Raw genomic sequence first — 27,903 nt, forward strand, 5'->3', positions numbered from 1 at the left:
TCTTTGTCACTGGATACTGAGATCCAGAAAGTAGAACAGAGCTTCTAGATCCTATTGGCCTAAACCATGCTGAGTGTGGTGAAAGAACCATTTAAAGAAATTAAATATCCCTCTGAAACAAAATCCTGAAGCCCATATACTGGATGCCAAATTAAAGGTTTAGGGGATGTGTCAGGGAGCTTCTTGTTTTACAGTTATCACAAGAATGTTTCCCTTTCATTTTGGTTTATATATTCTACTTCTCACAAACAGTTCTCATTTTAAAGCTTAGTTCATTCAGTACCCATTATTCTGAAAATTTGCTTAATGCGGTCTGGCGGATTGAAGAAAATGAATTAGAATTTAAATGTAGTAAGAGGCATCTGAATGGAGTGGAATGAGAACTGGAATAAAAGCTAGAAGACATGAGTGCCCTGGGGCACCTTTTCCCCGCTCTGGGCCTTTGTCCTCCTGATTGTAAAGGTAGCGGGCTGGACTACATGGTCTCTAAGACCCCTACCATCTCTGGCATTCTAAGGTTCTACAAGTCCTCCCGACCTCACACACTTAGGCATTAGAATGTAAGGGGTGTGTGCGGTGGGGTGGGGAGGTGACAGGGGGCTAGAGCTGGGGAAAGATCCTTTGGAGAAGTAAAGCGGGGAAAAAATCGCAGGCAGGCACTTTGTACTTAGCATATTCAGGGATAGTGTGTGCAAGACGTGGGAAGAGAGGGTGGAAAAGTTGCTAATAAGAATAAAAGGTTTACTTTGTTAAGAAGGATAATTAGATCCAAGCCAGCCATGTTGCTAAAGCCTTTGAAGCCCAACCTCTCCATGCTGTGTTGTTGAAAACTTAACTAAGAGTTGGGAATAAACTAATAAGACCTCAAATGGTTGTAAACCACGTCCCCCTCCCACCTTTTCTTAAGTTTGGTTTTGTTTTCATTGAATGTATTCAATAGGCTAGTGTGTCTACCTGCTTTATTATTGGCATGTGGGGACAAGCAGCTACAGAAAAAAATAAAACTCATCTATTATTTTCCTTAGTTTTTGTCACACAATTTGACTATAAAACCTACATCTCAAAAGGTGTTCCATGTAGTTACACAGGAGTCAACATAAACAAATATTGCCTATTACTCACTATAAACTTTTCCAGACCAGACAATTTAAACTTTGGTCTAATTTGGCTTTTACAGTTATAAACGAGAGTGGTAAATCACCAGTTATTTGCTTAAAAGTGGGCTTCACAAAGCTGATCTATATTTTCCTTGATGCTTTGTCATGTTTGTAACCCAATCAGCCAACCAACATACAAGAATCAGATCCTTAAACATGTTTTTTCATTTTCTGCAATGAGTTTCAAAGGCAGTAAGAAGCTCTGGGAGAGCCTCTGGGCAAAAGATAAAGGTTACAGCTAGCAGAAGTTGTAATTAGAGCCAATTACAACTTAACTGACCTGCTTTGTCATTAAAACGTCTGTCAGACCTCTCATTTTTCTACACAGAGGGAAAGAAAAGGTATAGCTTAGTAGGGGAGAGGGTTAGCCAAAGGGAAGGGATTTCTAGTACTGTTTACAAATTCACCCTGTAACCTTAGACAAACACATTGCCTTTTGGCTTTAGACTGTGCTTTGCTCAAAGTTTAACTCAGGGAGCTGAACAGGACTTAGGAAATCACCTGGTCTAGTCCCCTGCCTTCTAGCAGGCAAGGTATTATTATTGTCCCATTTTTCTCAAATTAGATATGAAAGACCTGGAGAATTTAACTAACTAGAATATGTCTTCTGCCTCAAGTGCAACAGATTTGATTTTGGTTTCACTTACAACTTGTCATAAGGAAAATGGCATTATTCTCACTTCTCTCACAGATACGTTGTGTATAGGTTAACAATGATGACTACAAAGCACGTTGAAAATACCAAGGAAAGCTTATAAATATAACATTACCCACAAAGCTACTAGCACTTTGAATGAATGGGTCTCACAGAAATGTAACAGAAATATTTGAATTTCACTTTTTTAAGAATTGGCTTGAGGAAAGAAGTAGAATTACACTCAATGGACCAACCTCACTTTCTGCAAATGTAAAGGAGTAAAAAAAAATTGAGAAAGAATGGGAATGCCGCTGACGAACATATTATGTTTGATAGTAATCAGAATAAGTGAATTTTGTGTGTAAAAATGAAAATTCCGAAACAAAGCCTCCTTACAGGGAAAGTAAAGTAACAGGTACCTTTTTATTGTAAGTATCATTGTAAAAGTTCACTATCCTATACAGCCTCTAATGATTTTTTTTTTTCCTTTTGTCCTTCATGCTTGGACCAATTATTTTCCTGTCTCCAATCTTCCACCTTGCATTCTAAGCCAAATTACCCTCACCCAAATAGCCATCTTTACTTGCTAAACATTATCATCTGCCTCACAAACCCTTGTTATCCTCTGTACTGAATTACTCTTTCAGGATTTCAAGGCTCTTCATCAATCCACTCCAATTTAGTCTCTTTCCCAATCCTTTGTTCTCTTTCAGTACTATACTATCTCCTCATATAACTAAAACAAATCCCATCCTTGCATATAAGCCATCTTTCTTCACCTTTCTTGAAAAACAACACATATACGACACAAGGAGCATAGGGATGGACCTGGGTATAATTCATAGGAAAGTCTCTTAATAGTCATCGTATTTGCAAAGCTGAAGATTACAGCCAAGCTCCCCTATCCCTCACATGTTTCTATCAGAGAAGGGTAGAATGTTCAGGAAGTTAATGTGGGGGAGTGTTGCTGGGTAGAGATTGCTTGTGATATGTTGTATTAAAGACGGCCTGCTTGCAGTATTTTAGGATTTGCCTCACTCCTTCATTCTTTCAATTATAGTTGTATCCTTATTATCTTTACTAATGGCCTCAATTTATATGCTCCCTTTCTTGGTGAAGGTGTGTGCAACAGTCGCTATCAAAAAGACAGATCCCTAGAGAGCAGGGAGGAAGGACGATTCCCTTAAGTTTAGTGGCACAATGGTGTCAGGAAGGTTGTTCCAAAGAGAGGGTGGTAGTACCTATCATAATGGAATTTTATGGCAGCTCTTGGGGGTGAGCCACTATCCTGTTATTACATCCAACGCTAGTGATGTGAACAGTTTAGTTACCTGGCACATATTGAGCTTTGACACAGTATATATTTCGGATTTAAAACTTTATTCACCCCATATAATAGTATATATAAAATGTTGCGAAGATGAAAGCATTTCTGAAACTTGGTCACTCCTTTGGGACTGGCTCAGATTATAGACTTGAAAAAAATTAACGGTAGAAAAATGTTTATTCTCTAAGGGTAGATCTGATTTGGAGATAGCCAAGTCACTTGAGACTGAGTCTGGTGAAATAAAGTAGTAATATCCTGAACATAATTTTTAGTATAATAAACATGTAAAAGGATTGACCTGTTTTACTGTTAGAGTAAGTCTCTACAGCCTCACAACATGCTACCCTCAAAGGAAACAAGGGCTACTGGGACAGAATGTAACTGCTCTTAAAGTTTTGTTTGGGGCACATAAATATGGATCTGATTTTATGATAATGGAGGGAAAATGAACATAGCTAAGGGAAGGCTACAAAATATTCAGCTTATTTAGAGGCCAGGTAATAAGGTTTCCATCTACCTGCTATACCTTCTGAATGGTAAGCAGCTTTTCTACCAAGTGTGGGTTGGTAGTAGCCCTGCTTGACTTAAAATGAGTGTTACAGCTGTTGGGAAACAGGAAATGGGGCTGGATTACACAAAGACATCCAAAACTAACACAAACACACATGGACTTCCTGGTATGTAAATTCTTTTTGAGATTAGAGATCTCCCTTTACAGAATTTAGCATATAACAGATTCAATAACCAAACTTCGTGACCTCTCAATATTAAATAACTAAATGTGCAAAAGAACCACCATTATATAGGACAACAAAAGCTAAACATTTCTATGAAACAGTATGTGCACAGATTTTCAAAGCTGTGAAAATACAATAAAGAGCACAACACATTTTGGTCACTTTATTAAATGACATTAAATAGTTTTAAGTTTCAACTACTAAACAGCACTTTGAATGGTGAAAACACAGATAGTATATTGTCATACTTGAATGCTTTTCTTTAAAAACACAATTCCAGTCCTTATATATATTACAAAACAGCCTTAAAGGAAGAAGTGACATCTTTCCTACAGTACTTAAGATACTCAATACAGAACTGAAAAGCAGTCTAACAGAAACAAAGGCAAGTCTTCACAGCTGTATGATTTCAGCAGCCAAAGCTGGATGATGGACTGAAACATTACTATACAACTGGGACAAAACATATACAATATCACAATACTAAGCAAAAACGCTTTACACCCAAAGAAATAAAACAGGTTACAAAATGTGGAGAATTTAGCAGGCAAAACTGTATTACAAGCAACATTTTAAATCATCATTTTTAATCCATTGCAACTATTTAAAACATCTAAAACAAATATAAAAATGAGCCTTTTAGTATTTTATTGACGTGATCTTTTGTCTTTAAATATTTGTTAAAGCTTGATGTTATACTCAAAGTACATATTATATAGCTAAAATGTCAAGTGAGAAGAGTGTATACAAAGTGGTCCAAGTTTTATTCCAAACTCTGATTTCCAATTAATCCTTCTAAGTATTATTCTTTAAGTTATAGTTTCATCCATGGTGAAAAAGATTTAGAAGGTTGCCTAAAATTTTCACATCTATGTCTTTGAGTAAATAATTAGACCATGTTGAAAATTCCCAGGTCTAGTAAATCAGGTTTAAAATATTCTGAACTTGTAGAAATACCAACTGGTAACAGTTGGCCAGAGTGTACTGCCTTCAAATATTTCTCATAAATCTTGTCTTTTTCATTTTTTCTAAAGTAAATACACATCTGCCCCACCCAATTAAATAAATCTGATTACATGGCTAGCATAATATCTAAATATACAGAATTTATTAGTGATATTTCCTCATGGGAAGGTGGGGGGGAGGGGCGTGGATCCACCAAACCTCACAAATTCTGTATCACAATCCTAGTGCTCTTGGATGTTTTACCACTAGTTCTTCCAAGATAAAAATGGCAATCTCTTAATCATCCAAACAACTCAAAGCAGTTTTAGCTAATGTTAAACTCATTCTAATCCAGTGATACCTAAAGCAAAGCCTACACCCAGTTTTTTTTTTTTTTTTTTTTTTTTTTTCTGGAATTCTTAAGCTGTTTCACTACCTGTTATATCATCATCTCAAAAATGGTTTTGCCATGTTGAGTTGACTCCCACAGTCAAAAACAATGTTTTCTTTAAGAATTCAAGTAACCAAAATTGTACATGAATAAATTTGTAGGTCATTTTTGCAGAAGTGGATTAAGAAAAAATAAAATGTAATATATTTTCCAGTAAAACTTCTAGTAAAGGGGTATTGGATGAATTAATTTTAATAATTGCCTCACAATCTAAACTAAAAAAAAAAAACAACTCTGAAACAATTTAAAAAAATGTAAGGAAACTGGGGTAAAAGAACATGATGATGAGAGAAAAGAAGCGCATAGAAGCCAGTGATTCTTATCTTTCAGAGGAATTATTTCACAATACTGATAGTACTGGGAATTGTTAAAAGTATATTCCTCATGTGAACCTGGAGTCAGCAATGGTTCTGCCATTTTGATGTTGTTTATAAAACAGGGTGTGAACCTAACAACCACAACTTCAGTGTTAACCTACTAAAATGCTAGAACTTGATTTTCTAAGTCCACATCCCACTGCCAGCAACAGGATGAAGCATTAGCACTGGCACCATGCAGTTAAGAGATGTGCTTTATATTCGTGCCAGGAGAGAGAAAATTCATCTGTGGAAGATAATCCACAACCCTGAAATTTTACCAGTAATTATTTCAGCACATATAACTGAAAATAAAAAATGGCAGAAGTACTAAAGAAGAAAAAGGAATTCTCTTCTTAGGCTATACTTAAGGCTGTTTATACAATGCTAAGATAACTGCAAGACTTCTCCAACTTTTAGAGCAGTAGTATTTAAGAATATTGCACACGATTCTGTGTCAAAGATAACCCTCAGTTTCTAACTTTCAGTCACAGAGACAATAAAGCAGGAGCCCAGTTTCAGACTTCAGTCAAAAGAACATTAAAACCATTTCAATCACTTTAATCAAGAAATGGATTAAGTACAAAAGTATTTCGTAACTTGAGGAATCAACTCTAAGAACTCAGCTGTGTGTTTTTATATGTAAAGAATGAATATATAAATCTTTATTCTTTCCTAAATTTATTAATTTTATGACAATTTTATGGTTGCTAAAAGCAGGCATAAAAATTTAGAGAGGAAATCTGTGGAGTTGTTACTATTATGGAAGGACTTGTTTTCACTGAAAACAATTTGAAATATCTTCTGTACTCAGTGTGTGTAAGAAGATTCTAGGCAACATCACTGACAAATGTCAGGAAGAAATGGTATGCCCTATTTAAAAAAAAAAAAAAGTAAAACTAATATGGAAGATTGGCATTTAAGGGGACCAAACTATTTATACAGTTGAGTTCTGTTAAGTCATTGATTCCTAAAAAAATAAAAGATCTTTCTATGATTTTAACAATCCATTAAGCTTTTAGTGCAAAATCACATTGATTTCCCTTGGGAAGGTCCTGGATTTTTGCTTCTCATTGGGGGTGGCGCACGCTGTAATGGTGGTGGCTGCATACCACCAGCCACTGGCTGATACATTCCTCTCATATCAATCTGCTGGTAGTTAGAAGGATTCATGATCAAATTTGGAGGCTTCGGCATCATGAGGTGACCCAGTGTTGCTTGTTGATAAGTCATTTGTTGCTGTTGCTGCTGATTGTATTGCTGCTGGAGCCTTCTGTTCATAAGTATTCGCTGAACACAGCTGATTAACTATAGAGAAGAAATGGGAGTCGTTACAAGTGCGTGACCTGTCTCAAAAGAGGTATCAAGTTGTGACTTAAAATCACTTTGTTAAGGGGGTACCATACCAAAAGGAAAACACATTATTGTTAACACCATTACTAATGTGATGGCATTCACAGGACCATTACTGTAGAAACCAGTTAGTAAGATCATTTAGGGCTAAATTCTCTTAATGTCTTGACTATTATATTGCAAGCAGCATTTAGGTTAGTTGCCGTAGTAACGTGTTCTGTACTGTGATTAGTCTCAAGTATTAGTTACAACACTTTTTGTTAAGACTCCTTTCTTTGTCATTCTTTTGAATATTTCACATGATGACAGACAAACATTTTAGTGACAACACCAAAGGGAAAGGCACTTGCAGTAGGAATAATTCTGACCAGGAATATCTCAGATTTACTAATATAATGTAAAACCACATAACCCTGCAGTGCTTTCTAAGTAAAACATATGCCACAGAAATAGATTCCCTGGTGTCAAGCGTAGAAATTTCCAAGTATAAGGCAGAAGGCTAGCAAACAACTGTGTTGGGAAACATGATCAAGGATCCTGGAATACAGTACCCTTTTAAAGAATTATATAACTTAGTAGGAACCTTTGATATGTATCATCCATAGCTCTACCTTTTATTCTAAAATTAAACACACTGATAAGTATACTACTATTCCGAGGTTGTTTAATAATGGCAAATGTGACTTGAGGCAGAGTAAGATGGCTGAATAGAAGCCTCCACTGATCGTCCTCCCTGAAGGAACACCAAATTGAAAAACTATCTGCAATAAAATCACCTTCATGAGAACCAAAAATCAGGTGAGCAATCACTGTACCAGATTTTAACTTCATATCACTGAAAGAGGCACTAAAGGGGATAGGAAAGACAGTCTTGAACTGCCAATGCCACCCCTCACTCATCCCCTGGCAGCAGCCGCGTGGCAGGGAGAGAGAATCTGTGTGCTTGCAGGACAGAGTACAGTGATTATGAGACTCTGCATTGGAATTCAGTGCTGCCCTGTCATAGTGAAAAGAAACACCAGGCACAACTCAGCTGGCACCCACAGAGGGAGCATTTACACCAGCCACAGCCAGAGGGAAATCACCTATCCCAGCAGGCAGAACCCGAGTTCCGACAAGCTTTGCCACTGTGGACTAAAGAGTTTTGGGGGCCTAAATAAACCTGAAAGGCAATCTAGGCCACCAAGACTCTAAGTCCTGTGCTGTGCTGGGCTGAAAGCCAGGGGACTTGAGGGGTCACGTGACCTAGTGAGACACCAGCCAGGGTGGCCAGGAGATTGCTTGTGCCACACCTTCGCAACCCCCAGGCAGCACAGCTCATAGCTCCAGGAGAGACTCTTTCCTTTTCCTTGAGGAGAGGAGAGGGAAGAGTAAAGAAGACTTTGTCTTGCAGCTTGAATATCACGTCAGCCACAGTAGGATAGGGCACCAGGCAGAGTCCTGAGGCCCTTGTTCCAGGCCCTAGCTCCTGGATGACATTTCCAGACATAACCTGGGCGAGAGGAAACTCGTTCTCTTGAAGGAAATGACTCAATCCTGGCAGGATTCAACATCTGTTGTCTAAAGAGCCCTTGGGCCCTGAATAATCAGCAGTGGTACCCAGGCAGTACTTGCAGTGGGCCTTCAGTGAGACTGAGACATGCTACCTTCAGGTGTGACATAGCACATTCCCAGCTGTGGACACTACGAGAAGAGACTCCTGCTTGAGAAAAGAAGAGGAAAGAGTAAAGAGGACTTTGACATACAGCTTAGGTACCAGCTCAGCCACAGTGGGCTAGGGTACCAAGCAGACCCTCGGGGACCCTAATTCCAGCCTTGGCTTTTGGATGGCATTTGCGGACCTTCCCTGGGCTGGAGGGGAGCCCACTGCCCAGAAGGGAGAGACGTAGTCCTGGTAGCATTTAACATAAGCTGACTGAAGAGCCCTTGGGCCCTGAGTGAACATCAGCAGTAGCCAGGCAATGCCTGCTGTGGGCCTGGGGTTCTAGTGGTCATAGGGAGAGACTCCTTTGCTTGTGAAAAGCAGAGGGAAGGGTAGAAAGGATTTTGTCTTATGGCTTGGGTGCCAGCTCAGCCGAAGTATAATAGAGCTCCAGGCAGATTCCTAAAGATTCTGACTCCAGGCCCTGGATCTTAGATAGCATCTTGGGACCGGCCTAGGGCTGGGGGAAATCTGCAGCCCAGAAGGGAAGGACACAAGAGGAGCTGGCTTTGCCACCTGCTGAATGTGGAGCCTTCGAGCCTTGAGCAAACAAAGGCGGAGGCCAGTAGTTACTGTGGATCTTGAGTGAGACCCATTGCTATGCAGGCTTCAGGTCTAACCCAGTGTGGTCCCCGCGAAGGGAGCCAGAGGGGTGCTTGTGTCACCTCTCCACCAGCTTTCCAGACAGCTTAGCACAGACAGAGAGAGATTCTGTTTGGGAGAAAGTAAGGGAAGAGAACAAGAGTCTCTGCCTGGTAATCCAGAGAATTCTTCCAGATCTTATCCAAGACCACCAAGGCGGTACCTCCATGAGTCTGCAAGACTACAAGAGTCACAGCATTACCCGGTTTGGGATGCCTTCTAATGCAGATACAGATGCAGTGACCAACAACTTAGATCACAATATCCAACTCCCTTCGAATACCTAGAAAGCCTTTCCAAGAAGGATGGGTACAAACAAGGCTACACTACAAAGATTATAATAAATACCTAACTCTTCAATGCCCAGACATGAATCAATGTCTACAACCATCAAGACCATCCAGGAAACATGACATCACCAAACGAACTAAATAAGGCCTCAGGGACCAATCCTAGAGAGACAGATACATGTGAATATATGTGACAGAGAATTCAAAAGAGCTGTCTTGAGGAAATTCAATGAAATTCAAGATAATATGGAGAAGAAACTGATAATCCCATCAGATAAATTTCACAAAGATATTGAAATAATTTAAAAGAATCAAGCAGAAATTCTGGAGTCAAAAAATGCAATTGACATACTGAAGAATGTATTAAGAGTCTCTTAATAGTGGAACTGATCAAGGAGAAGAAAGAATTAGTAAGCTTGAAGACAGGCTATTTGAAAATGTACCATCAGAGGAGACAACAAAAAACAATGAAGCACATCTACAAGATCTAGAAAATAGCCTCACATGGGCAAATCTAAGAGTTATTGGCCTTAAAGAGGAGGCAGAGAGACAGATAGGGGTATAAAGTTTATTCAAAGGGATAATAACAGAGAATTCCCCAAACCTAGAGAAAACTATCAATATTCAAGAAAAAGAAGGTTATGGAACACCAAGCAGATTTAACCCAATGAAGACTACCTCCCACCATTTAATAATCAAACTCTCAAAGGTCAAGGATAAAGAAAGGATCCTAAATGCAGCAAGAGAAAGGAAACAAATAACATACAAAGCAGCTCCAATACATCTGGCAGTAGACTTTTCAGTAGAAAACTTACAGGCCAGGAGAGAGTGACATGAGATATTTAAAGGGGTGAAGGAACAAAAAAACAAGCAAAAAACTTTTACCCTAGAAGAATATATCTGGTGAAAATATCCTTCAAATGCGAAGAAGAAATAAAGACTTTCCTACACAAACAGAAGCTGAGGAATTTCAATATCAAACCTGTCCTACAAGAAATATTAAAGAGAGTTTCTCAATCTGAAAGAAAAGGATGTTAACAAACAACGAAAAGTTATATGAAGGTATAAAACTCACTGGCAATAGAACATCAGTTTTCTCTTTGCTTGTTACTTTGTTTGCTTGTTTGTTACTTTGCTTGTTTATGCAATCAGTGTTATCATCAGCTTAAAATGATGCATTATATTATTTGAAAGCCTCATGGTAACTTCAAATAAACAAACATACAACAGATAAACAAAAAACTATAAGCAAGAAATCATGCCAGGCGTGGTGGCTCAGGCCTGTGATCCCAGCACTTTGGGAGGCCAAGGTGGATGGATCACCTGAGGTCAGTAGTTCGAGACCAGCCTGGCATGGTGAAACCCTGTCTCTAGTAAAAATGCGAAAATTAGCTGCACATGGTGGCAGGTGCTTATAATTCCAGCTACTCAGGAGGCTGAGGCAGGAGAATCGCTCCAACCCAGGAAGGCAGAGATTGCAGTAAGCTGAGATCATGCCACTGCACTCTAGCCTGGGCGACAGAGTGAAACTCCATCTCAAAAAAATAATAATAAAAGAAATTAAAACATCCAACCACAGAAAATTGCCTTAGCTAAAAGGAAGATAGGAAGAAAAGAAAGAAGACAGGGATCACAAAACAACCAGAAAACAAATAACAAAATGGCAGGAGTAAGTCCTAACTTATCAAGAATAATGGGGTTGGAGGCCGGGCGCGGTGGCTCATGCCTGTAACCCCAGCACTTTGGGAGGCGGAGGCAGGAGGATCACAAGGTCAGGAGACTGAGACCATCCTGGTTAACATGGTGAAACCCCGTCTCTACTAAAAATACAAAAAATTAGCTGGGCGTGGTGGCGGGCGCCTGTAGTCCCAGCTACTCAGGAGGCTGAGGCAGGAGAATGGCGTGAACCCAGGAGGCGGAGCTTGCAGTGAGCCGAGATTGCGCCACTGCACTCCAGCCTGGGCAACAGAGCGAGACTCCATATAAAAAATAATAATAATAATGGGGTTGGGCAAAACAGATGACTAGATGCAGCAAGGTGGAAAAGCTGTCACAGAAAGACAAGGATGACTGGCACACTCCTAACAGATCTTCAGAGAGAAGGCAATGAGAGTGGACAGAGGGAAGACACAGAAGCTTGGTTGGAGGAGGAAGCTGGGAACCCTGAATGGGGCTACCACACACAAGGACTCATTCCTGGCCCACAAGAACTCCAGGGGAATGAGTGAGTTGAACTGGCAAGAAGCAACTGGCTCTTGCCTCGGGCCTCTGGAATTCCAGCAGGAGGAGACCCACAGCCAACATTATACTGAATGGGCAAAAGCTGGAAGTATTCATCTTGAAAACCGGCATAAGACAAGGATGCCCTCTATCACCACTCCTATTCAACATAGTATTAGAAGTCCTGGGCAGAGCAATCAGGAAACAGAAATAAATAAAGGTTATCCAAATAGGAAGAGAGAAAGTCAAACTATCACAGTATGCAGATGCCATGATTCTGTATCTAGAAAACTCTAGTCTTGGCCCAAAAAGCTTCTTAAGCTGATAAACAACTTCAGCAATATCTCAGGGTACAAAATCAATGTACAAAAATCAGTAGCATTCCTATACACCAACAAAAGTCAAGCAAAGAAGCAAAGCAGGCATGCAATCCCATTCACAACTGCCACAATAAAGAATAAAATACCTAGGAATACAGCTAACCAGGGAGGTAAAAGGTCTCTACAATGAGAACTCCAAAAGACTGCTAAAAGAAATTAGAGATGACAAAACAAATGGAAAAACATTCCATGTTCATGGATAGGAAGAATCAATATTGTTGAAATGGTCATACTGCCCAAAGCAATTTATACATTCAATGCTATTCCTATCAAACTACTAATGATATTCTTCATAAACTAGACAAAACTATTTTAAAATTAATATGGAACAACAAAAAAAAAGGTTGAATAGCCAAGGCAATCCTAAGGAAAATGAACGAAGCTGGAGGCATTATGCTATACAACTTCAAATTATACTACAGAGCTACAGTAACCAAAACAGTGTGGTACCGGTACAAAAAGACACATAGACCAATGAAACTGAATAGACAGCTCAGAAATAAGGCCACACACCTACAACTATCTGATCTTTGACAAAGCTGACAAAAACAAGTAATGGAGAAGGGACTCCCTATTCAGTAAACAGTGCTGGGGTAATTAGCTAGCCACAGGCAGAAGATTGAAACTGGACCCCCAGGCCGGGCGCGGTGGCTCACGCCTGTAATCCCAGCACTTTGGGAGGCCGAGGCGGGTGGATCACAAGGTCAGGAGATCGAGACCATCCTGGCTAAACAGGGTGAAACCCCGTCTCTACTAAAAATACAAAAAAATTAGCCGGGCGTGGTGGCGGGCGCCTGTAGTTCCAGCTACTTGGGAGGCTGAGGCAGGAGAATGGCGGGAACCTGGGAGGCGGAGCTTGCAGTGAGCAGAGATCGCGCCATTGCACTCCAGCCTGGGCGACAGAGCGAGACTCTGTCTCAAAAAAAGGAGAAAAAAAAAAAAAAAAGAAACTGGACCCCCTCCTTACACACCATATACAAATATCAACTCAAGATGCATTAAATACTTAAATGTAAACCCAAAAACTATAAAAACCCTGGAAGACAACCTAAGCAATATAATTCTGCATATAGGAATGGGCAAAGATTTCATGATGAAGATGCCAAAAGCAATTGCAACAAAAGCAAAAACGGACAAATGAGATCCAACTAAACTAAAGAGCTTCTGCAGAGCAAAGGAAACTATCAACAGAGTAGAGAGACAACCTACAGAATTGCAGAAAAGTTTTGCAAACTATCCATCTAACAACTAATATCCATTATCTATAAGGAACTTAAAGAAATATACAAGAAAATAACAACCCCATTAAAAAGTAGGCAAAGGACATGAACAGACACTTTGCAAAAGAAAACACACACATGGCCAACAATCATATGAAAAAAAGCTGAACATCACTGATCATTAGAGAAATGCAAATCAAAACCACAATGAGATACCTTACACCAGTCAGAATGGCCATTATTAAAAAGTCAAAAGATGCTGGTGAGGTTGTAGAGAAAAATGAATGCTTATACACTGTTGGTGGGAGTGTAAATTAGTTCATCCATTGTGGAAAGCAGTGTGGTAGTTCCTCAAAGAGCTAAAAACAGAACTACCATTCAACCCTGCAATCCTATTACTGAGTATAAATTCAAAGGAACATACATTGTTCTATTATAATGACACATGTATATGTTCATTGCAGCACTATCCACAAAAGCAAAAACATGGAATAAAACTAAATGCCTATCAATGGTAGACTGGATAAAGAAAATGTGGAAATAAAAAATAAAGAAAAAGTTCAGGAGGGGTTAAAAAAAAAAATCCACGTGTGTAAAGGTGTATTCTAAATGTGCCTTTCTTCCTGATACCTACAGTGACTGAAGCCCTAGATACATGTGCCCTCTGCCTACTCATACTCATGTCCCCTCATATGGCATTCATTATGGAATGCCCCATTATCAAGTTCCACAGCAAAAATTGAGGCGTTGCATCCTGTGATTTCCAAACCTCAGCTAGCAGAGCCATAGCCTGCTACTAATGCCTCTGCATTTGGTTTATTGAACGCAGCTCATCACAAAGAGTCTGACAAATTCAACGTGTTATAGACAACTAGAGCTTTTCTTATTCCAACAGCAGCTGACTCAACTATTAGAAATCTCAGAGATCAAAAATCTACTTTCTCATTCTCGGCTTGTAAAGCTGAGCCCAGACCTCAGCACACATTTTCAAGACTGCTGTCAATCTATTTATTTAATTTTATTAATATCTTCTATAAACCTAATAATAAGAACAAGATCATGTCCTTTGCAGGAACATGGATGGAGCTGGAGGCCATTATCCTTAGTGAACTAATGCAGGAACAGGAAACCAAATACCATATGTTTTCACTAATAAGTGGGAGCTAAATGATGAGAACACATGAACACATAGGGGGCAATAACAGACACTGGGGCTGACCAGAGGTTGGAGGCTGAGAGGAGGGAGATGATCAGGAAAAATAACTTATGGGTGCTAGGCTTAATACCTGGGTGATGAAATAATCTGTACAACAAACCCGTGACACAGATTTACCTATATAACAAACCTGCACATGTATCCATGAACTTAAAATGAAAGTTTAAAAAAGGAATAACAGTGAATATAAATGGACTAAACTCTCCAATCAAGATACATAGTGTCTGAATGTATTTTTAAAAAAGACCCAACCATCTGTTTCCTATAAGAAATACATTGTACCTATAAAGACACATATAAAGTGAAAATAAAGGGATGAAAAAATATATTTCATGAAAATGGAAACCAAAAAGGAGCAGGACTAGCTATACTTATATCAGACAAAACAGATTTCAAGACAAAAAAATATAAAAAGAGACAAAGATGGTCATTATATAATGATAAAGGGGTCAATTCAGCAACAAGATACAACAATTGTAAATATATGTGCACCCAACACTGGAGCACCAGATATAAAAAGCAAATATTATTAGAGCTAAATAGAGAGACAGACCCCAAAATAATAATAGCTGGAGATTTCGACACCTTAACTTTACACATTGGACAGATCATCCAGACAGAAAATCAACAAAAAACCAATGGACTTATTCTGCACTACAGACCAAATAGATATTTACAGGACATTTCATACAATGGTCACAGAATATACATTCTTTTCCTTGGCACATAAATCATTCTCAAGGAAAGACCATATATTAGGCCACAAAACAAGTCTTAAAACATTCAAACAAATGAAATCATATCAAGTTTCTTCTCTGACCACAATGGAATAAAACTAGAAATCAATAACAAGAGGAATTTTTGAAACTATATAAACACATGAAAATTGAACAATATCCTGAATGACCAGTGGGTCAAAGAAGACATTAAGAAGAAAACTGAAAAACTTCTTAAAACAAATGATAAAGGAAACACAACATACAAAAACCTATGGGATACAGCAAAAGCATTACTAAGAGGAAAGTTTACAGCTCTAAGTGTGTACATCAGAAAATTAAAAAAAAACTTCAATTAAACACCTATCAATGCATCTTAAAGAACTAGAAAAACAAAAGAAAACAAAACCCCAAATTAGTAAAATAAATAATAAAGATCAGCACAGAAATAAATAAAAAGTTGGTTTTCTGAGAAGATAAACAAAACTGACAAACCGTTAGCCAGATTAAGAAAAAGGAGAAGATTCAAATAAATAAAATCAGAGATCAGAAAGTAGATATTAAAACTGATACCAAAGAAATTCAAAGGATCATTAGAGGCTCCTATGACAAACTACATGCAAAAAACTGGAAAACCTAGAAGAAATGGATAAATTCCAAGACTCATACAATCTACCAAGATTGAAACATTAAGAAATCCAAAATCTGAACAGAGCAGTAACAAGTAACGAGATTAAAGCTGTAATAAAAAGTCTTCCAGCAAAGAAAAGCCTGGAAACCAATGTCTTCACTGCTGAATTTTACCAAACGTTTAAAGAAGAACTAATACCAATCTTCCTCAAACTGCTGTGACAGGTAGAGGAGGAGGGAATACTTCAAACACATTCTATAAGGCCAGTAACACCCTAATACCAAAACCAGACAGACATATCAAAAAAAGAAAACTACAGGGCAATATCCGAGATGAATATTCATGCAAAAATCCTCAACAAAATACTAGCAAACACAATTCAACAACACATTAAAAAGGTGATGTTGAACATGACCAAGTGGGATTTATCCAAGGGCTTCAAGGATGATTTAACATATGCAAATCAATCAGTGTGATACATTGAATAACAGAATGAAGGGCAAAAACTGTATAATAATTTCAACTGATGCTGAAAAAACATTTGATAATATTCAAGATCCTTTCATGATATAAATCCTCAAAATAACAGTTATAGAAGGAACATACCTCAACACAATAAAAGCCATATATTGACAGACTCACAGCCAGTATCATACTCAATGGGGAAAAACTGAAAGACTTTCTTTTAAAAATTGGAACACAACAAGGATGCCAGCTTTTACCGCTGCTATTCAACATAGTTCTGGAAGTCATAGCTAAAGCAATCAGACAAGAGAAAGAAATAAAGGGCATCCCAGTTGGAAAAGAAGAAGTCAAATTATCCTGTTTGCAAATGTTATGATCTGGTATTTGGAAAAACCTGAAGACTCCACCAAAAATATTCTAGAACTGATAAACAAACTTAGTAAAGTGGCAGCATACAAAATCAGCAGCATTTCTAAATGCCAGCAGTGAAAAATCTGAAAAAGAAATTGAGAAAGTAATCCCATTTACAGTGGCCACAGTCAAAATTAAATACCTAGGAATAAACTTAACGAAAGCAGTGAAAGATGTCTACAATGAAAACTACACAATGCTGATGAAAGAAATGGAAGAGGGTACAAAAAAATGAAAAGATATTCCATGTTCATGGATTGGATAAATTAATATTGTTAAAATGTCCATACTACCCAAAGCAATCTATAGATACAATGCATCCCTATCAAAATACCAATGACATTCTTCACAGAAATAAAAAAAAAATTCTGAAATTTTCATGGAACCACAGAAGACCCACAATAGGCAAAGCTGTAGTGAGCAAAAAGAACAAAACTGGAGGAATCACATTACCTGACTTCAAATGATACTATAGAGCTACAGTAACCAAAACAGCATGGTACTGGCGTAAAAACAGACACACAGACCAAGAGAACAGAAGTGAGAACCCAGAAACAAATCCACACACCAGTGAACTCATTTTTTGCACAGGTGCCATGAACATGCATTGAAGAAAGGACAGTTTCATTAATAAATGGTGCTGTGGAAGCTGGATATCCATACGCAGAACAATGAAAGAAGACCCCTAGCTCTTGCCATATACAACATTCAAATCAAAATGGATTAAAGACTTAAATCTGAGACCTCAAACTATGAATCTACTACAGAAAAACACTGGGCAAACTGTCCAGGACATTGAACTGGCAAAGGTTTCTTGAGTAATATCTCACAAGTACAGGCAACCAAAGAAAAAATGGACAAACAGGATACCACTAAGTTAAAAAGCTTCTGCACAGCAAAGGAAACAATCAACGAGGTGAACAGACAACTCACAGAATGCGAGAAAGTATTTGCAAGCTATCCAATTGACAAGGGATTAATAACCAGAATATATAAGGAGCTCAAACAACTGCATAGGAAAAAAAATCTAATAATCAGATTTAAAAATGGGCAAAATATCTGAATAGACATTTCTCAAAAGAAGACATACAAATGGCAAACAGGCATAGGAAAAGGCACTCAACATCATCAGTCATTAGATAATGCAAATCAACACTACAATGAGAGGCTGGGCATGGTCACTCACGCCTGTAATCCCAACACGTTGGGAGGCTGAAGTCGGAGGATCACTTAAGCCCGAGAGTTTGAGACCAGCCTGGGAAATATAGTAAGACCCCGTCTCTACAAAACCAACCAACCAAACAAACAAAAAAGACAATGAAATATCATCTTACCCCAGTTAAAACGGCCTTTATCCAAAAGACAGGCAATAATTAATGTTGGTGAGGATGTGGAGAAAAGAGAACTTGTGTACACTGTTGTTAGCAACGTGTATTAGTATGAGCACTATGGAGAACGGTTTGGAGGTTCCTCAGAAAACTAAAAACAGAGGTACTATATGATTCACCAGTCCCACTGCTAGGTCTATACCCAAAAGAAAGGAACTCAGTATACTGAAGAGGTATCTGCACTCTCATGTTTATTGTAGCACTGTTCACAATATTAAGATTTGGAAGCAACCTAAGTATCAACTAACAGATGAATAAACAAAGAATATGTGGTACATATATACAATGGAGTACTATTCAGCCATAAAAAAGAACGAGATACTGCCATTTGCAATAACATGCACGGAATTGGAGATCATTATGTTAAGTGAAATAAGTCAGGCATAGAAAGACAAAGTTCACATGTTCTCACTTATTTCTGGAAGCTAAAAACTAAAACAATTGAACTTATGGGGATAGTGAGTAGAATGGTAGTTACCAGAGGCTGAGAAGGGTAGCAGGGAGTGGGGTAATGGGGGATGGTTAATAGGTACAAAAGTATAGTTAGAATGAATAAGATCTTGTATTTGATACCACAACAGGGTGACTACAGTCAAAAATAATTTATTGCACATTTAAAAATAACTAGAAGGGTGTAACTGGATTGTTTGTAACACAAAGAAAGGATAAATGCTTGAGGTGATAGATATCCTTTACCCTGATGTGATTACTATGCACCACTGTATACCTGTATCAGTATACCTATTATATACTCACAAAAATTAAAAGTTAAATAAAATACAATTGGCAAATGTGGTAAAACTCTGGCAAAAATTCCTACGTAGATGTCCAGAGTATATGAGAAATAAAATTATATGGACTAGATCCTATGTAAACTTCAAGGATTCGCATTTCGGTAGCTGTTGCATTTTTGTAACAAAATATATTACTTTTACTTGACATTCCTGGGTTTTTTACATTTCTTCCAGAATTATCAATGACTATCCATCTGTCCATAGTAGGAATAATTACTGACATAGATGGCATCCAAACTTATTATTATAAAGTCAAGAAAATTAAACATAACCTAGAAATAGTCAGACGTCAGAATTCTTACCATCTGTTGTTTTGTCAATACATCATTGTAGATTGCTTCTCTTCGTTTAACATCAAGCTCCTGGCTGGCTTGTCTACTTAATGCTAACGCCTGTACTTGGGCCTCTGAGAGATTCATGTTCTCCTTCCACTAAAAGAAAAATTTTCTATTTACTCCTTATTACTGTACAATTGAGGAAAAATAATTAAGGTATTTTAAGATATTCGGGATTTCCCAAGGTTCTAAACCCCCCTTTTCCTTTATTCTTTTCTGAAGAAAAACATGATGCAAAACAGGGTACTAAGTTGTTCACTGCTGTACCTGGGCTGGCTATCTCTGGAATGAAACAATAATTTAGATTTAATTTGTGCAACTGGTAATTAAAATGTTTATGTAAACAATGCATACATTTCCATGTTTGATTTCTGAATTCTTACATTTTACCCATTTCTCTTTTGTGCCAACATCTACGTAAAATTGCGGGGTTACGGTTTGGCACTATTATCCATCCATTTTACCAGTATTTTACTATTGCAAATCAATTTATAAGAAGGAAACAATTAAAAATTTTAAAAAATGGCAATGGGGGTGGAGGGTACAAATTGGAGGTTGGAATAAGACAATTGCCAATTAGCTTACTACAGCTGAAATTATATCTTCAAGAGGTTGAATCCTCACTGCTGTCACACTGTTTGTTGCTTCTACGACTTTTTCTCTTCCTTGATTAATGAGGTCCTAGAAGAATGCAAGAAATAAGTTATATAAGGCAGAAAGACAGCATAGTGTTAAAGTATAGGGAATCCTTCCCTTTGCCAATTTATAGCAGTTGGTTTTAAAACTCTTTAAATAATTGAAAAGAACAGCAAAATTCAGTATCAATAAAGTGGAGTAAAACATATCAATGCTCAAAGAGTCTTGTTAGGAAGATTGAAAGTTTGAGTTTTATCACACCAATAATTTAATAATTCAGAAGAATCCATAAGCACATTTTATAATGTGTTTCAGATTCAATTAAGTCATTATTGGTATAATAAAAACCCAGTCTTTCCTATTTAATTTACAATTGATTCTAGCTTTAAATCATTTATTTCATAATATTGGGCATTATATATTTAATTGTACATCTATAATGCACTAGAATAGAAGTTAATGAGTATATTTCTCTTACTTTCAAACAGTAAGATAGCAATTTGTTTATTATAACTATTTTATAACTGAAGAAGGTGCTATTTCCCAAGCCAGTCAGCAGCCCTATTGTTTCTTAATTAAAATAATTCAAACTACATTAATTCACCGACTGATTCCTTTGTGCTCTGAACAAACCACATTTTACATTATGTTGGTTCAAAACGGTCAACAAATAAAACAAAAATTTATTGGTCTATTCAGGGGTAATCTTTTGGAGAATGTGATATTCCTGCATAAGGAACCCTCAACAACAAGGCACTTGAAATTGCCTTTAATTCACGTTAAACTACTTTTGCACTTCACAACTCACCTCCAGCTGTTGATTACTCATTGCTGACAGGGCTCCCAAATTGAAAGGAATATAAGGAGTTTGAGAGTTGAAACTGACAGGGGGTAAATTGGTCCCAGTTGGTATGTTGAAACGCATGGTCAGTCCCTAAAAACAAAAAAATTATGCACTTTTCACATTGTGATTTAAAACTTGAAATTCTACATCACCTGCTGGTTTAGAAAAGAATCCACATTCTCAGATCCAGGAAATTATTAACACTCTTCCACACACAAACAAAACACCCTTTTCACCCAAAACCAAGATCTTATTACATGGAAGGCTTTAACCCCTAAAGGTGTACTTTTTTTTCTGATAATTCCCACAGAATGGGGGCAACTCAAAGAATTCTGATGAGACTCTGAATATCACATTAATGTTAAAGAAGTTTGGTACAATAAGTTAGGAGTTTGAAAAGGATTCAGGTATTAAGATAAGGTTTCCCATGCTCAGGCACATTTTTGCTCAAGTAGGTTGATGTTTAAAACAGACATAGAATGATCTTAAATAAAGTTGCTGCTGGAGCAAATGGCATTAATGTCTAATAATGAAATATTTTTGTGTTCTGATATTCAGCCAAAATTTAGATTTCATGGTATACATGCAAAGCTACATTTACTACAACCTCCAAACACTAAGCTCCTGTATGTTTGTTACTACAGAGAGGGTACTGATGGGAGGTTAGTGATGCTAAATATATGGCTTCCCACTCATTTCTCAATTCAACAAATACTGGCAGAAATGGGATTACTACTCTTTAAGTGTAAACTGTTTTCTTCTGTCTCCTCCTCCTACTCTACCACTAAAGGTAGCTGAAACCAACCCATAGATTCTTGTAATTGCGGACTGTGTTCCTAAAACCCACTATATTATTATTACCTGTTTAAAATGTGACCCTTTTCTTCCTCATTGCTCTTTCAAATCATTAACACAACAAAAACAAAAACGCATTTTGCATAAACTACCTTCTTCTCTGCTTCATACTCAGCCCAAGCTGCTTTTCTTTCTTCTTCAGTCAACTCTTCTTCTTCTTTGTGGTCCAAAAGAGAATCATGTTCATGATATCCTACAATGTGTTCTTTATGTATCTGAAGGAGTTCGGCAAGTATGGTATCCTGTTTAGAGGGGTTGAAATAAGAGACAATTATTTTTCCCCTCTGGATAGTATAATATCTCCATAGTTCTATGGTCAACTGTACTAGAAACTAAAACCTGATTGCTATATATATATTTCTGATATATATGACAGATTACCTAAAAAACAGCAACAAAACATGTAACACCAGCCTCTTATGTAAGACTTTCATGTTTATACAGTACGTTTTAGGCATTCCATTGTTTTTTAATTACCACTTTTCAGATTTCAAGGTCTTTCCACCAACTTAACATTTTTTTCACATGCATTTTATTTTGTGCTTGATTCTGAGTTGATAAATGCTAACATAAGTCTGCTTAAATTAGTGATTATATTGGATGCCTGTGCTAGAAATCAAGGCTACTCCTATTTATACATCATAAACAACTTTATTTTCACAATCATTTTAACTGCCAACCACTATATTAACAAAAAACTAATCTAAATTAATCTAAACAGTTATAGGACAGTTTAACTGAAACATATAGCCCTTATACTCCAACTGCAGGAAGGTAAATGTTAAATTACACTGTAAAGACCCATGGGTCAAATTTAGCTTTTTTTTTTTTTTTTTTTTTTTTTTTTTTGAGAGAGTCTCGTCTGTTCCGTGAGTGCAGTGGTGCAATCTCGGTCATGCAAGTCTTCTCCTGCCTCAGCCTCTCCGAGTAGCTGGGACTACAGGCGCCCGCCACCACGCCCGGCTAATTTTTTTGTATTTTTAGTAGAGACGGGGTTTCACCATGGTCTCGATCTCCTGACCTCGTGATCTGCCCACCTCGGCCTCCCAAAGTGCTGGGATTACAAGCGTGAGCCACCACACCTGGCTTAAGCCAATCTTTTAAGATTAAAAAATTAGAAGCTTAAAAATTGGGATCATTTATATACTCAGTAAGAACACTAAACTCCTGCTCTGTGTAATTATGACTGTGAGAGTGAGACACAAAGATAGATGGGGTGGGGGTTTAAAGTGAATTACAGATATGTTACTTTTAATAAATTTAAAATACTCACAAGTTGTTCATTAAGAAATCACATATGAAAACCTGGATCTATAAAAGGCAAATTAATTCACTTTACAGAAGGATTTTCCATAGCTTTTAACAAGTTTTCCCAGAACACGCTTTCTAAATTGTGAATTACTGATCAAATGAAGGTAGTGGAGGTATACATACAGCACATTGAATTCAAATTTAATCTGCATCTAGTGATGCTTAATGCACTCATAAATTTTTGCTAGACAAAGCCCACATTTGAAAATAATTATGCCTTTACACACCTTCCGTATAGGGTCCAAAAAGTGGTAAGAACTCAAATGTGTATTAAATAACTCAAGATGAAAAATTCAAATCATGAGGCCCTAGGTTTTTTTTCTATATAATAGCAAATACTGACACTAATTCCAAATATTCTGATATTTAATATCTTGTAAACTTTTTATCTTGCTACCCCAATAAACATTTGAAACAATTATTTCCTTTCTTAACAGAACTGATATTCTTAATAGATACAACCATAATAGAGACTTTATAATTCTTTTTTTTTTTTTTTTTTAAGATAGGGTCCCGTGCTGTTACCCAAGCTGGAGTGCAGTGGTTTGATCATAGATCACTGCTGCCTTGAACTCCTGGGCTCAAGTGATTCTCCTGCCTCAGCCTCCCGAGTAGCTAGGACTACAGGTGCATACCATTGTACCTGGCTAATTTTAAAAATTTTGTAGACATAGGATCTCAGTATGTTTCCCAGACTGTTTTCAAATTCCTGGCCTCAAGTGATCCTCTCACCTTGATCTCCCAAAATACTGAGATTACAACAGGTATAATCCATTTTGAGATGTATGTGTGTGCTATTTCCTTTGTTGAAAACAAAAAAACAATAAAAGACCACACAAATGACAGGACTCAATAAAGTCTACTGATAGAATACATGGATGCTAACAGGCTTAGTTACTTTGAAATGTTAACTAAATGCTTCTCTCTCACGCCAATGTAGAAAGGACTATCAAAGCTGACTTCTCTGGCTTATGCCACATACAATAGGTTTATTATCACTAGATCAATCTCCAAAGTCCACTGTTACTGACCAGGCAGGCAGGAAGACAGGCCAATCTGCATTAATTTATTGTACTAAAAGATAGGACTTTCTTAAATGTGTAACTCCTATGCCCACCCCCCCAACACATACATGCCAAACACGACTCAAGAGATAATAAAACCAGATAACACTGACTAACATTTTTAACACATTTACCAAATACAATGAGAAAAGTCAGGTGTTCTACAACACACCAAATAAATTACAAGATTAAAATGTTCTATGGATAATCTCTAATTTTACTTCTGTCTAGCAATAAATGATCTTAATCATAGTCAGATCAGTTCATTTCTCTAAGAAAGCAAACTGGTTAAGAGAAAGGCCAAGAAAACTGTATACTAGGAACTAATTCATTTCTATCTGTGCTACTGATTCTCTCAATAACATTGGATAATAACTTAGTCTAGCTATGACTATAAATTAAATATGGATGATACACACATTCTCTGCTCACGTGTGTAATAGGATGATATGAAAATACCAGGAATAAACAAAAGCATGAAAATACCCAATTCTTTGGAAATAAACACTGTCAAGTGTGGTATTTATTTCTCAATTATAAACACCACAATTTATAACATTAATTATGTCTAATGGTTGGAGGGGAAGCCTTTCCAGAAATGCATGTGCACATACGCATATACACAAACTCATATACAGCCTTTTAAAAAATGTCTGAGATACCAGGAAAGCTTTATTAAGTCAGTCTTTAGCATCCTATCATTTCTAAGTCCAACTGAGTCATCATAGAATTAGTAGAAATTGAGGCCCAGAGAGGCAAAGTAACTTTTTCCGATTATACAGCTAAGGACTACCTGGGACTGGAAACTAAATTTCCTGGCTCCTATCCAGTGATGATTCTATCACACCACAAACAATGTCTGTTTTATTGAGATACAGTTCCTCTACTTCCCAGAACTATTCCCTTAGATAAAAAAAGATAATTCAATGAAAGATTCCAGGCGAGGGGGAACTTATGTCTATTTTCTTACTTTTAGCACTTTTTAACTTTTATTTATTTATTTAGAGACAGAGTCTCGCTATTGCCCAGGCTGGAGTACAGTGCTCACTGCAACCTCCACCTCCCAGGTTCCAGCGATTCTCCTGCCTCAGCCTCCCGAGTAGCTGGGACTATAGGTACTCGCTACCACGCATGGCTAATTTTTGTATTTTTAGTAGAGACGGAGTTTCACCAAGTTGGCCAGGCTGGTCTCGAACTCCTGACCTCAAGTGATCCACCTGCCTCGGCCTCCCAAAGTGCTGGGATTTCAGGCATGAGCCACAGAACGTGGCCTGCACTTTTGTACTTTTTGAACTCTTTAAAACAAGCATGTTAATTTAATAAAAGAAAACATAAAAACTAAACAATGACAAGTCTCAAGACAAACTTGTGAAAGGCCAGTTCATGCTTATACTATACCTGAAAATAATACCACGCACTATTTTACCATTTTCATCTTCAGCAGATACTTATTTTGAGAAACGCCATTTCTAAACCCCTTTAATGTATTCACCCCACTAATTCCAGATTTAAAACCTATCCTATCAAGTCAGACATGGCTGTCTAAGGTCAGGTTATGGTGAAGGTTCAGCCTCTAATGATGCAATAAGTTGCCTTTTGACTTACAGTCAACTGAAATGCCAATGTAAGTCACAGTAAAAGTACATGTGAATTTGTTTTCTATCTTAAAAATTTTCAGATTTTTTGCCTAAAATATTACCTCCATCCTGGCTACTATAATCCCTCTTTTCAAAGAACCAAACAAAACAAAGAAATGCAAACAATACTAATATCCAATTACAAAACCAGGAAATAACTACCAGTACCATTTGTTATTTTATTCCTCCACACATTTACACACACACACCTTTGCATAAAAATGGAATTGGACAAAGGGCAAGATGGCTGATGAGAAGCAGCTGTGGTCTGTGGCACTCACAGAGAGGCATGAAAAGGGGTGAATGAATCCAACACCTTCAAATGAAATATCCAGGTTCTCACATTGGGACTGAATAGGCAAAAAGCACGGAGAGCAAGGAGAAGGGCTACGGCCCATCCAGGAGCCACGTGGAGCAAAAGGAACCCCCACCCCCCAGCCACGGGAGGCAGTGAGTGATTCCCGCTCAGGAAGCCACCACGCTTCTCCCATGGATCTTTGCAACATGAGGAGCAGGAGATCCCGTTGTGAACCCATTCCATCAGGACCTTGGGTCTGATACACAGAGCCGTGTGGAGTCTCAGCAAAACAGCAGCTCAGGCGCACACAGAGATCTGGGAGTTTTGCATGCTCCTGCCCCGGGATCCCGCCAAGGCGTAAAATCCATCCATATACATCCCTAGGAAGGGGTCTGAATACAGGGAGCCAAGCAGCATGGCTCGGCAGGCCCCATTTCCATCGCACCTCACAGGCTAAGACCCACTGGCTTGGAATCTCAGCTAGCCAACAGCAGAGGGCTGAAGTTCGCCTGAGACAAGACCAAGTTCCAGGGGGAGGGGCGGTCGCCATCTCTGCAATTCAGGGGAAATAGCCAATACAGCCCGCCAGCTGTGAAGAGTGGACACGGCCCAGAGGAGGAGCGGCCGCCCACAGCGCAGTGCAGTGGCCTTGCCAGATAAGGGGGCCAGACTGCTTCTTTAACCAGACGGACCCACTCCAAACTGAGCAGGACTTCTCATGCAGGGTCAGAGATCTGATCTCTCGCTGGGAGGGAGCGGGGGGGGGCGGGGCGGGGCGGGGGAGTGGGGAGGCGCAGCTGATATCTCTGTGGTTTCTGGGGAATCAGTTGTTCCAGCCTGCCCGTTGTGGAGAGTGCAGACCACCCAGACAAGGAGCACCCCCTCCTCCCCCCCCCCACAAGGCTCAGTGCAGCTGCCTTGCCAGACTGTAGCCAGACTGCTTCTTTGACAGGCCCCGACCCACTCCTGCAGACAGAGATCTGATCTCTCCATGGGAGGGAGCTCCCCAGGGGAGGGCACGCGGCCATCTCTGTGCTTCCGTTAAATCAGCCATTCCAGCTTGCTGGCTATGGAGAATACAGGTGGTACAGGGGAAGAAAAGGGTCCACCCCAGTGCAACATAACTGCTCTACCAAGAAGCAACCAGACTGCTTCATTGAGTGGGTCCCTGATCCCATCCCTCCTGACTGGGTGAGATCTTCCAGTGCAGGTTGCCAGCCGCCTCCTGCAAGTGCTGGAGAAGCCAAGGAAACTGGGGTCTGGAGCACACCCCCAGCTAACCACAGGAGCCCTACAGTAGGGTGGCATGATTGTTAAAAGAAAAACAAACAAACAGAAAACAACAGCAGCAATGTCAACAACAACAAAAAAGGCCCCAGAAAAAAAACCCATTCAAAGGTTAGCAACCTCAAGGATCAAAGGTAGATAAGCCCACAAAGATGAGAAACAATCAATGCATAAATGCTGAAAACTCAAAAAGCCAGAGTGCCTTTTCTTCTCCAAATGACTGTAACACCTCTCCAGCAAGAGCACAGAACTGGGCTGAGGCTGAGAAGAATGAAATAACAGAAATACGCTTCAGAAGGTGAGTAATAACAAATATCGCTGGGCTAAAAAAAAGCAGGTTTTTACCCAAGGCAAAGAAGCTAAGAATCATGATAAAACAATACAGGAGCTGATAGCAAGAATAGCCAGTTTAGAGAGGAACATAACCAACCTGATGGAGCTGAAAAACACAACACGAGAACTTCACAATGCAAACTATCAATAGCAGAAGCGACCAAGGTGAGGAAAGAATCTTAGAGCTGGAAGACTATCTTTCTGTAATAAGACAGGCAGACAAGAATAGAGAAAAAAGAATGAAAAGGAATGAACCTCTGAGAAT

The 27,903-nt window shown here is 38.5% G+C and overlaps 1 protein-coding gene across 1 annotated transcript in view; it reads right to left on the bottom strand.

Annotated features, from left to right (window-relative positions):
• Positions 1-3,153: 3,153 nt before the first annotated feature.
• Positions 3,154-27,903, bottom strand: part of ATRX (ATRX chromatin remodeler) — a 229,616-nt gene continuing 204,866 nt past the window's right edge. The window contains exons 27-31 of the mRNA XM_058441328.1: positions 21,801-21,950; positions 20,818-20,943; positions 19,959-20,054; positions 19,341-19,469; positions 3,154-6,918 (exon numbers count right to left, since the gene is read on the bottom strand). Of these exons, the coding sequence (XP_058297311.1) occupies positions 6,640-6,918; positions 19,341-19,469; positions 19,959-20,054; positions 20,818-20,943; positions 21,801-21,950 (780 nt within the window). The 3' untranslated portion in view covers positions 3,154-6,639. The remainder of the gene's footprint in view (positions 6,919-19,340; positions 19,470-19,958; positions 20,055-20,817; positions 20,944-21,800; positions 21,951-27,903) is intronic.

The sequence above is a fragment of the Hylobates moloch genome, unplaced genomic scaffold (assembly GCF_009828535.3).
Source record: "Hylobates moloch isolate HMO894 unplaced genomic scaffold, HMol_V3 SCAFFOLD_7, whole genome shotgun sequence".
In the NCBI taxonomy this organism is placed as follows: domain Eukaryota; kingdom Metazoa; phylum Chordata; class Mammalia; order Primates; family Hylobatidae; genus Hylobates; species Hylobates moloch.